Source organism: Chanodichthys erythropterus, chromosome 13, assembly GCF_024489055.1.
Source record: "Chanodichthys erythropterus isolate Z2021 chromosome 13, ASM2448905v1, whole genome shotgun sequence".
In the NCBI taxonomy this organism is placed as follows: Eukaryota; Metazoa; Chordata; class Actinopteri; order Cypriniformes; family Xenocyprididae; genus Chanodichthys; species Chanodichthys erythropterus.
The window spans coordinates 1,408,298-1,419,163 of NC_090233.1; the positions used below are offsets into that span (position 1 = coordinate 1,408,298).

At 37.1% G+C, this 10,866-nt stretch overlaps 1 protein-coding gene across 9 annotated transcripts in view; it reads right to left on the reverse strand.

The window, feature by feature from the left end:
• The window catches only part of LOC137033848 (integrin alpha-M-like), a 311,934-nt gene extending 308,292 nt beyond the window's left edge, over positions 1–3,642 (reverse strand). For 3 of the 9 annotated variants that reach the window (XM_067406240.1, XM_067406239.1, XM_067406243.1), the window contains exons 1-3: positions 3,400–3,642; positions 1,864–1,984; positions 1,245–1,339 (exon numbers count right to left, since the gene is read on the reverse strand). In XM_067406240.1, the coding sequence (XP_067262341.1) occupies positions 1,245–1,339; positions 1,864–1,984; positions 3,400–3,508 (325 nt within the window). In that variant the 5' untranslated portion in view covers positions 3,509–3,642. Of the gene's footprint in view, positions 1–1,244; positions 1,340–1,863; positions 1,985–3,399 lie in introns of those variants that run through there. The other 6 variants (XM_067406242.1, XM_067406241.1, XM_067406248.1 and 3 more) reach the window with 3 other exon arrangements.
• Positions 3,643–10,866: the final 7,224 nt, after the last annotated feature.

The following is a 10,866-nucleotide window of genomic DNA, read 5'->3' on the forward strand; positions in this document are numbered from 1 at the left end:
GTCTAAAGTCTAAAGTCAATGGCGCAATATTTTTTGTTAGAGCGTGTTGGTAGAAACTGCGCCTCTGGGCGCATCCACAGTGCGTGTTAACTTTGCTTATTAGACACAGGGATGCGCATCACACAAACATGCCAAATATTAAAAACAAAAGGATTACAGTGTAAAAGAATATTATTGTGTAGGCTACATAAATATAAAAATGTAATGATGAATAGTCATTTTCAATTCAGCCTATTACTACTTATAATGATGAATTAATTGAACAATCGTGCCAATACACACATATATATATATATATTAACTGACTCATCGCGCGGAGCTATTTGAAAGCCTGCATTTGCAAGCCTGCTTTAACTTTGCACATGAGCAGATCGGTTTCTTCGCTTGAAAAGCGTTCAGCTTTTCCGCCAACAAATTCCGCCATGTAAATAGCAATCCGCCATGGCGCGAACGCATCTCGCTCTTAAAGGGAATGGGAGATGACGCTCTGATTGGTTTATTGAACGTTACGCCCATTACTCATTAAGAGAATAGGGACAACCCATTTCAAAAAATGCGCCCCGGCGCACGGACCGTTTTTTCCGTCATTAAAATAGCAAAAGTGGATTTGGACATGCCCTGAGTGCACCTGCGCCGTGCGCTTTACACTTTGTGTTTAGATCGTTAAAATAGGGCCCTATATCTTAAGTGTTCAATGATTTAGGGTTAGGGTTAGAATGAACTGTTTAACTCTTAGATGTTCTGCTATTGAATTATAAATTATTAGTTGCATATAATACACAACAAATAAAATGAATAGCTGAAATAAAAAATATTTTTGTAGAATTATAGCTTTCAAGATATTTTAATGTTTGAATTAGTTGGTTAGGTCAGTAAAAATATAAAAATGAATGTTTCAACTGTACTAGGGTGCTGTAACTGTACCTGACGGGTACAATTAAAACACTTCAAAATACTTCTGTGGAGAACTGTGAAAAATATGAACTATTTATTGGGGTTATTGGTAATAATGTTGTTAGTAGACAAATAAAAGAAATATCACATGAAAAAAATTACATTTTGTAATTTCTAGTTTTTGTATGGTAATGCAAAAAGTGTTACAACCGTACACGGTCTACCCTACTGTTGATGTGCCTCTGCTTCAAAGCACACTAAAGTACTATCATGATATGTGTCCAAAAAAAAACATGGAACTATTTTTTGTTAGTGTTTTTATGTGCTGTTATAATGTTGTGTAGTCTCACCTGTCACTGGGAGCAGCATGCATTTATTACCACTGTAAGAACACCTGTAAAGACCACCAGTTCCATTATGAAGGTGAGGGGCTGTCACCAACACACTAAAAGAGAACAAGAGAGTTATGCAAAGGGAGGATGTGCAGTGGTGAAACAGGATCTTCATGCAACATTAGCTGTGTTTCATTTCGAAAGCTGTACCCTTGGAGGGTCACATATGTCAGGATATCTCATTTCAGAAAAGTAACCATTAAAAAATTGACTGTTATACCTCATGGCACATAAATTATGGTAATATCTTTCTCGCTGTGGAATGTAATGGTTACTTTTCCAAAATGAGGCAGCTTCAATGACGTATGGCCTACAAATGCAACCTCTGAGACAGCTGTTTATATATTGCATAGTGGTGTTAACTTTTTGTACATGATGATTCTCACTGGAATGTTCCGAGATGTACTGTCTGGGGGAGAAGGTTGCAAAACTTTTCAGTAAATTTTCTCACAGAGGATTACTTAAGCACAACCTCATCAATTTCCAGTCAACAGACTTTTTATCTTTGGAATCAATGGAGCCATCAGTAGTTTATTTTACCTTTTGCAGAAATTCATAAAAAAACAAGCTTTCTCACCTGTCTCCTTGCGTTGGTCCAAAATGGCAAACCTTATGACCGAAATGAGAGCCACCCTCGGGCTCAGTGAAAACTCTGGCATGCAGTGCCTCTAAACTGAACCCCAACGAATGATGTGCCACTGAGGGATACAGAAAATAATAAAAAAGTCTTAACCCAAAATAAAACCAATTGAACAGATTAAAAATCACTGATAGATTGCCACAAATTTCAGAAAACTGTGGCGGTATATTGATGGTATCGGATAGTAATATCATGGTACTTTTACATAGTCTGTGACTGAAGAGTTGTCACACATTTGTCACTGGTGCAGAAAAGCCTATAAGAGCTTGTTTGATGGCAAGTTCCATTATGACAGCTTATTGCATATACAGTAGTGTTACAACATGCCCGATTGAATATGATATGTGGTAAAAAGAGTAATAGTATTTTCTGATAAAGAAAAAAAAAAAAAAAAAAATAGAGTTTGGTTCTTCAAATAATACAATCATAAAATAATATGGTGTATACACATTATTGTTTACTATAATACAGTAAAGTTTTATTTTGAAAGTTTTACTGGTTTGGAACGAAATGAGGGTGGGTAAATGCTGACAGAATTTTTATTTTGGGGTGAACTAACCCTTTAATAGAATCAAGTGATAATATTAAAAGTTAATTTGAAGGTATTTCTGAGCTGTAGAACACAGAATTTAGAGTTTAATGTCCATTGCAATAGACATTAGGTTTTAATCAAATTAATCATTAATATGACCTCATGTCTTCATGTTGTGATCATAAACTATAATTAAGTTTTTCATTAGTTTTATTTTAGTAGTAGAGAATAAACAGCAACCGCAAATGTGAAATGAGTGATTACAGTAACACACACACACTCACACACACTGATGCTTTGTTGATAAGTGCACACAATCATATATTTATCAAAACCAGCAAGTACACAAAAACACACCAACAAACACTCACATACACACATACTCTGGTTTACCCACTGCAACTAACAAAAAGAATCAAACAAATTTTTGAGACTTAGTCCTGTCATCTTACCATTTTTTCTACAGTCTTGTTGCATTGCTCATTGTTACAGTATGTGTTCTTTTCAAAATCTTCAATGCTAGTAATATCAAGTTGTTGTTTTTTGTTTTTGTTTGTTTGTTTTTTGCTCAGTAGAAAAAAATCAGGTCTGAAGAGCTTAAGATCACTACAATAAAAAACATTTAAATCGCTAAAAGTTTTGTAAAGTGTCCAGATAAGGCCATATGCATCCCGTGGCCCTAAAAACACTTTTGGACATTTAAGTCACTGAATTGTACAGTATATAAATGTCATTTCGTTAGAAATTAAATATCAAATTAATTGCAAACAAATGTTACTTTTAACAAAAGAAATCTTTGAAAACCAACATACTTTTTAAGGTCATGTTAGCGGGTGGATTCATACATTTTATATGACATACATTTTCAAGTGTGGGTTAAGTGTGCAAATACAGTGGGGCCACTGTATTTAAACAGATAATAGACAAAATAGGTTACTTACGCGGGAGAAGTCCGAAAAATAAATAAATAAAAATCACTTGACGTAAGTGAAAGATCCAGTCCAGGGTCAGTTTAGGCTGCAAGGGTGGTTTGAACTGATACATATTCATATTTGTCAGAGATTGTTGAAGATAGAGAGAAACGTTTTGAGTGAAAGCAAATCCGTTCACTGTGAATAAGTTCCGCAATGAGAGTAAAGTGAAACGAAGTTGTGATGCTGTATTTGTTATGAGGTATCATGTGGGGGGTTGCAGCATGAGAAAGTTCCGTGAAGGGCGAAGAAACCGCCCACCAGGCACCAGCAGGCAGTGTGATGAGCAGCAGTAAACAATTAGAATTGTCTACTGACTAAGGAGGACCAGGAGTGCCACTTAAATAGAACGAAGAATCAATTAAATAATTTAATAATTCAAACATAAAAATGTATATAAATGAATCACTTTTTATATGGGCAAATTAATAGACATATTTAAAGTTGTTTATCTAATTCCTGTTTTTAAATGTAGTTTAATAAAACAATAAAACAATACATTTTAAAAAATCTTTTTTGAATGTATAAATAAATTGACACATTTGAAATGGGATATTTATTTCATTTTTTTTAAAAGTAGATCAATAAAATAATAAAAAGTACATTAGTAAATCATTTAAAATGCGCATTAAAATCGCTTTTTAAAAAATAATTTGGCAAATGCTTTTCTTTCTCTATTTACCAATTGCTTTTCTTTGTCGGTTTGCCAAATGCTTTTCTTTATCCATTTGTCAATCGATGTCATTGGACAGTTAGTACGGTGACCCAGAGGGGACATGTTCGGTTCATTTAGTTTTGTCGTGGCCACAACATATAAACTCGTGGGAACGTGATAAAATCTTGTGGCCACAAGATATTAATTCGTGGAAACAGCCACGAGATCGTTTTGTCGAGGTAACAAGATCCTTATGTCATGGCCACGAGATCATATGGTGAGGGAACGATATATTTTTCTCGTGGCCACGAGTTAAATGTGTAAACAACCTGCGCTACCATAGCAACCTGGAATTATCACAAATGGACAATACCATAATATTTTTAATTAAGAAAAAGAACAGAATTAAGAAATCATTACATTGACAGTGCATATTATATTGTATTGCGCGCGATGTTGCAGACAGCATTCGAATGAAGTTTATAAATAAATGTTTAAATGTTGTACATTTTAATCCCACCGAACAGTCTTTTAAATCCATTCACTTTTCGTTTATTTTTTAGTTTCAGTTTCAGTTTATTGATTTATAAAGCACTACTAAAACAACAGAGCGTTGACCAAAGTGCTGTACAATGAAGAAATTATACATAAAATAAGACATAGCACCAAACAAACCTCTAAAACAGTACACACAAAAGCCGATGCCTCAACACACTGCAGACTCGAAAGCTAAACTAAAAAGATGAGCCTTCAGACGTCTTTTAAAAATGTTTAGAGTGGAAGATACTCTAATATGAGATGGTAAACTATTCCATCTCTTTGGTTCTGCCACTGCGAAGGCCCGATCACCCCTCCGCTTGTATCTTGCCCTCTGAATAATCAAAACAGACTGATCAGAAGATCTTAAAGTCCTGGAAGGCTTATGCACCTGTAAAGTCTCTGACAAGTACGAGGGAGCTAATCCATTCAGGCACTTATATACAAAAAACAGGATTTTAAAATCAATCCAGTACTGGACAGGCAACCAGCCCAAAGATAAAATAGTAGAAATATGGTTCCATTTGCGTGTCCTCGTCAAGAGCATAGCAGCAGCATTTTGGACTAATTGCAACCGGTTTAATGCCTTTTGACAAACACCTATATACAGAGAGTTGCAGTAAAGCCGTGTAAACACAAAAGCATGGATCACCTTCTCACAGTCATTAAAAGAAAGAAAAGGTTTAACCATCGCCAAAAGACGTAAATTAAAAAAAACTTTATCTGTTTATCGAATTTTAGGGCACTGTCAAACAGTACCCCTAATTTTTAACCACAGGTTTACAAAAAGGGGTCAGCTTACCTAAATTTGACAGTTCAGAAAGAGCAGGACCACCGAACCAAACAAGCTCCGTTTTTCTCTCATTGAAGTTTAAGAAATGTGCCTACTCCAGGCTTTAACCTCCTTTAAATAGTTCACTAGGGAATCCAGAGCATTTTCCTCAAGGGCAAGTAAATTTGCGTGTCATCCGCATAAAATGAAAGGAAATTCCATACTTGCGAAAAATTGTCCCTAGAGGTAAAATATATAGAGAAAATAAAATAGGGGCAAGAATGGATCCTTGGGGGACACCGCAAGTCAACGGGGCAGAAGATGAATACGCCTGGCCTATATTAACAGAGAAACTTCTATTCGATAAAAAAGACCTAAACCACTTGAGAGCAGTACCCTGAAAACCACCACTTGCTCAAGGCGTGAAACGAAGATCCCATGATCTATCGTATCGAAAGCTGCAGTAAGATCTAAAAGCAAAAGAACCACAGAATGACCAGAATCACTTAACAATAAAATATCATTAAGCACTTTTAGCAATGCAGACTCTGTACTGTGGTGGGCTTTAAAACCGGACTTTAAAACCGGACTAAATAAAATATTTGTATTTAATATTTTTATATTATTAGTTACATCTGTATATTTATTTGCTTTATTTTCCATTTCATTTCCCATATTTCTTTATCTGATTAATATTCTTTACTTTATGAATTTATTTCTGTAGCCTATTTCTGTAAATGAGCGTCTGTTTTCACTTGTAGCCCCTCGTGCCTGTGACAGCATTCAAATTAATTCAGAGTTTAAGTTTAAAAAATGTGTTACTATTTTAGAATATTTTGTTTATTATTTGTATATAACCTATGAAAGCTTTATTTATGATTTTAAAAAAAAAGATTTTTAAAATGTATTGTTTTATTGTTTTATATATATTTGTGTATTTTACAGTCACAGCATATCTATTAGGCCTATTTAGGGCCCAAGCGAATTAAGCGCGCAGGGCCCTCTTGTTCTTCTAAGGATTATTATTTTTTTTTTTTTTTTTTTTTTTTCCGTCTTCCGGGGCTTTTTGGGGGCCTTAACATGCTCAAAAACTCTTGAAAATTGGCACACACATTGGAATCCGCAGCCATTAGGACGCCGGAGAGGCTGGTACCCGGGCGTGGCAGGGGGGCTCGACAGCGCCCCCTTGAAAAAAGTCTGAAAATTTGGTCCATATATTAAACATGCTTGCACGTATTAGTATGAAACTCGGTACACATATAGACCTCATCGGGCCGAACAACTTTCGCGCTCTAAGTTAATCGCCACGCCAACAGGAAGTCAGCTATTAAGGGTTGTTTGAAAAACGCATGCTCTGGAATTTGATATACTCCTCCTAGACGATTAATCCGATCGCCACCAAACTCGGTCAGCATGAAGTCAAGACACTGATGATTAAAAATTGCCAGGGGATTTTTGATATCTCGAACGGTTTGGCCGTGGCGAGGCAACGAATTTATGGCGAGAAAAAGGAAACAGGAAATGTGTTATAACGTCTTAATACATATATTGATCTTTATGAAACTTCACGAGTGTGTTCGTTATAGGAGTCTGATCACATGGATGTGACTATTGTGAGTCAAAGTTATAGCGCCACCAACTGGCAGCAGGAAGTGTATCACTTTTTGAAATGTTTTGAGATCACCCTCTTATTTTTACCTGATTTGCTTCAAACTTCATCAGTGTAATGTCAATACACAGCAGATGTAGACCTATGACAGGATTTTTGATATTTGAAATATTGTTGCCATGGCAACAGGTCAAACTGTAATAATATTCTTGAGTGTTTTTGAGGCTCTTAACATGCTTCAAATTGCATGAAACTCGACACACACATCAATATTGTCAACCAGTAGACATGGACAAAGCCATAGAAATGGGCGTGGTGGAGGGGCTCAGTAGCGCCACCTTTTGACAAAAGTGGGGGTTAGTTTTTCCTACAGTCACCAAACTCGGTACACATATTATTCTCATCAAGCCGGACAATTTTCTAATTTACATTCATTAGCTCCGACCAACAGGAATTCAGCTATTTTGGTTTGAATGTTAATTTTTTGAAAAAACAGGCTATGAATTTTATACTACTACTCCTACAGGGTTTATCCAATTTACACCAAGCTTTTTTTAACTTGTTGCGAACACATTGAAGTTGTTTAATTGCAAACGGATTTTGGATATCTCAAACGGTTTGGCCGTGGCGAGGCAACGAATTTATGGCGAGAAAAGGGAAACAGGAAATGTGTTATAACTTCTGCATACATTGATTGATGTTTATGAAACTTCAGGAGTGTGTTGGTTGTAGTAGTCTGATCACATGGATGTAACTATTGTGAGTCAAAGTTATAGCGCCACCAAATGGCAGCAAGAAGTGTATCACTTTTAAAATGCTTTGAGATCACCCTCTTATTTTTACCTGATTTGCTTCAAACTTCATCAGTGTAATGTCAATACACAGCAGATGTAGACCTATGACAGGATTTTTGATATTTGAAATATTGTTGCCATGGCAACAGGTCAAACTGTAATAATATTCTTGAGTGTTTTTGAGGCTCTTAACATGCTTCAAATTGCATGAAACTCGACACACACATCAATATTTTCAACCAGTAGACATGGACAAAGCCATAGAAATGGGCGTGGTGGAGGGGCTCAGTAGCGCCACCTTTTGACAAAAGTGGGGGGGTTAGTTTTTCCTACAGTCACCAAACTCGGTACACATATTGTTCTCATCAAGCCGGACAATTTTCTAATTTACATTCATTAGCTCCGACCAACAGGAAGTCAGCTATTTTGGTTTGAATGTTAATTTTTTGAAAAAACAGGCTATGAATTTTATACTACTACTCCTACAGGGTTTATCCAATTTACACCAAGCTTTTTTTAACTTGTTGCTAACACATTGAAGTTGTTTAATTGCAAACGGATTTTGGATATCTCAAACGGTTTGGCCGTGGCGAGGCAACGAATTTATGGCAAGAAAAGGGAAACAAAGTGTTATAACTTCTGCATACATTAATTGATTTTGATGAAACTTTGGCTTAGTCTTCGTTGTACAAGGCTGATCACATGGATTTGAGTATTGTGATTCAAAGTCATAGCGCCACCAACTGGAAGCAGAAAATGTGTCACTTTCAGCATACATTGAGATCACCCTCTTATTTTTACCTGATTTGCTTCAAAATTCATCAGAATAATGTTAAAACTTGGCACATGTAATCCTTTGAAAATGGGCAGGGAGGAGGGGCTCTATAGCGGCACCTTGTAGTGCAGTAAATGTGGAGTGAATTTGACATAGTCCTTTGATGTTTAACCGTTTTAAGTGCCTATTGCCCGCTGTGCACAGTTGCCCTGAAGCCACCGGGGTGGCGGTGCCACCGGGCTTGGGCCCGCCATCGCTGCTCGCAGCTATATTCTATTTTGATTTTTTTTTTTTTTTTTTGAACTTTAGGAAATTATTATTTTTTTTCGACTATTCGGGCATTTTTGGGGCCCTTACCATGCTCAAAAACTCTTGAAAATTTGCACACACATTGGAATCCGCGGCCATCAGGGCCGGGCAGAAGCTGGTACCCGGGCGTGGCAGGGGGGCTCGACAGCGCCCCCTTGAATTGGGTCCGAAAACATGGTCTATATATCAAACACGCTTGCACATACAAGTATAAAACTCGGTACACATATAGACCTCATCGGGCCAAACAACTTTCGTACTCTAAGTTAAACGCCACCTCAACAGGAAGTCAGTTATTACGGGTTGTTTGAAAAACGCATGCTCTGGAATTTGATATACTCCTCCTAGGTGATTAATCCGATCACCACTAAACTCATTCAGCATGAAGTCAAGGCATTGATGATGAAAAATTGCCAGCGGATTTTTGATATCTCGAACGGTTTGGCCGTGGCGAGGCAACGAATTTATGGCGAGAAAAGGGAAACACGAAATGTGTTGTAACGTCTTCATACATTGATTGAAGTTTACGAAACTTCACCTGTGTGTTCGGTATAGGAGTCTGATGACATGAATGTGACTACTGTGAGCCAAAGTTATAGCGCCACCAGTTGGCAGTCACTTTTAAAATGCTTTGAGATCACCCTTTTTTTTTTTTTACCTGTTTTGTTTCAAACTTCATCAGTGTAATGTCAATACACAGCAGATATAGACCTGTGAAAAGAATCGTGATATCTCAAACACTGTTGCCATGGCAACGCATCAAACTTTAATTTTCGTTATGGATGTTTTTGAGACACTTAGCATGCTTCAAATTACATTAAACTCAATATAAACATCAGAGATGTCAACCAGCAGACACGGACAAAGCCGTAGAAACAGGTGGGGAGGAGGGCCTCTATAGAGCCATCTTTTGACAAAAGTGGGAGGGTTAGTTTAACCTACAGTCACCAAACTTGGTACACATATTGATCTCATTAAGCTGGACAACTTTCTAATTTACAGTCATTAGCTCCGACCAACAGGAAGTCAGATATTTTGGTTTGAATGTGGATTTTTCACACACTCACATAGACGTAGGGTCTCTCTGTCCAACCCCCCTACCCCCTCCCTCCTCCTAATTCCTCACACCAGTCTGTGTGTGTGTGTGTGTGTGTGTGTGTGTGTGTGTGTGTCAGGGCCGGGTCTAGGGGGGGCATTGCCCCACCAGAATTTCCTTGTGCCCCCCCAAAAGTGCAGCCAACAATAAAAATGAATAGACCTACATAAACAGTAAAAATTTCTTATTTATTGAATAAGGATCGGCCACTTTATTCACAGAAAAAAAGTGAATATTATGCTTATAATGATATTTAATCTCACAAAAATGGACTTAAAATCCAAAAACATGCGAACTGGGAAGTAACGAACATTAATCAGAAAACACGTCAGTGTACACCTAATCTTCAAGCAAGTAGCCTTAAAAATATCACGATGAGGATCACATCTGCATCAGCCGAACATATTTTCTGCATGCTGAGATAGCAGTCAGCGAACATTTTCCTCAGTAATTTCGTTAACAATGAATAATTTGTACATTATGTGTCCATAAATAATTCACATAGCCTACTAAGCAATAGCCAGTACAAATTAGGCTATAGCCTAAAATTTGTTAGCCACAAGACGATTCTTGATGAATCAAAAAAACAGTTACAATAAGTTAGCTATGAATATTAGCCTAAAAAATGCTGCCCTACCAAAATTTGTGATTGCCCCCCCAGTCCAGCAAGCCTAGTACCGGGCCTGGTGTGTGTGAGTGAGTGAGTGAGTGAGTGAGTGAGTGAGTGAGATAGAGAGAGAGAGAGAGAGAGAGAGAGAGAGAGAGAGTTTTACACCCTTGATCAGTTCTTTAACCTTTTTATTGTAGACTCACTGTGAGTTTAATCCCAACCCTTATCAAACACATCTGAAGCAGCTAATCAAGCCATTTTTTTTTGTAGGCCACTGACA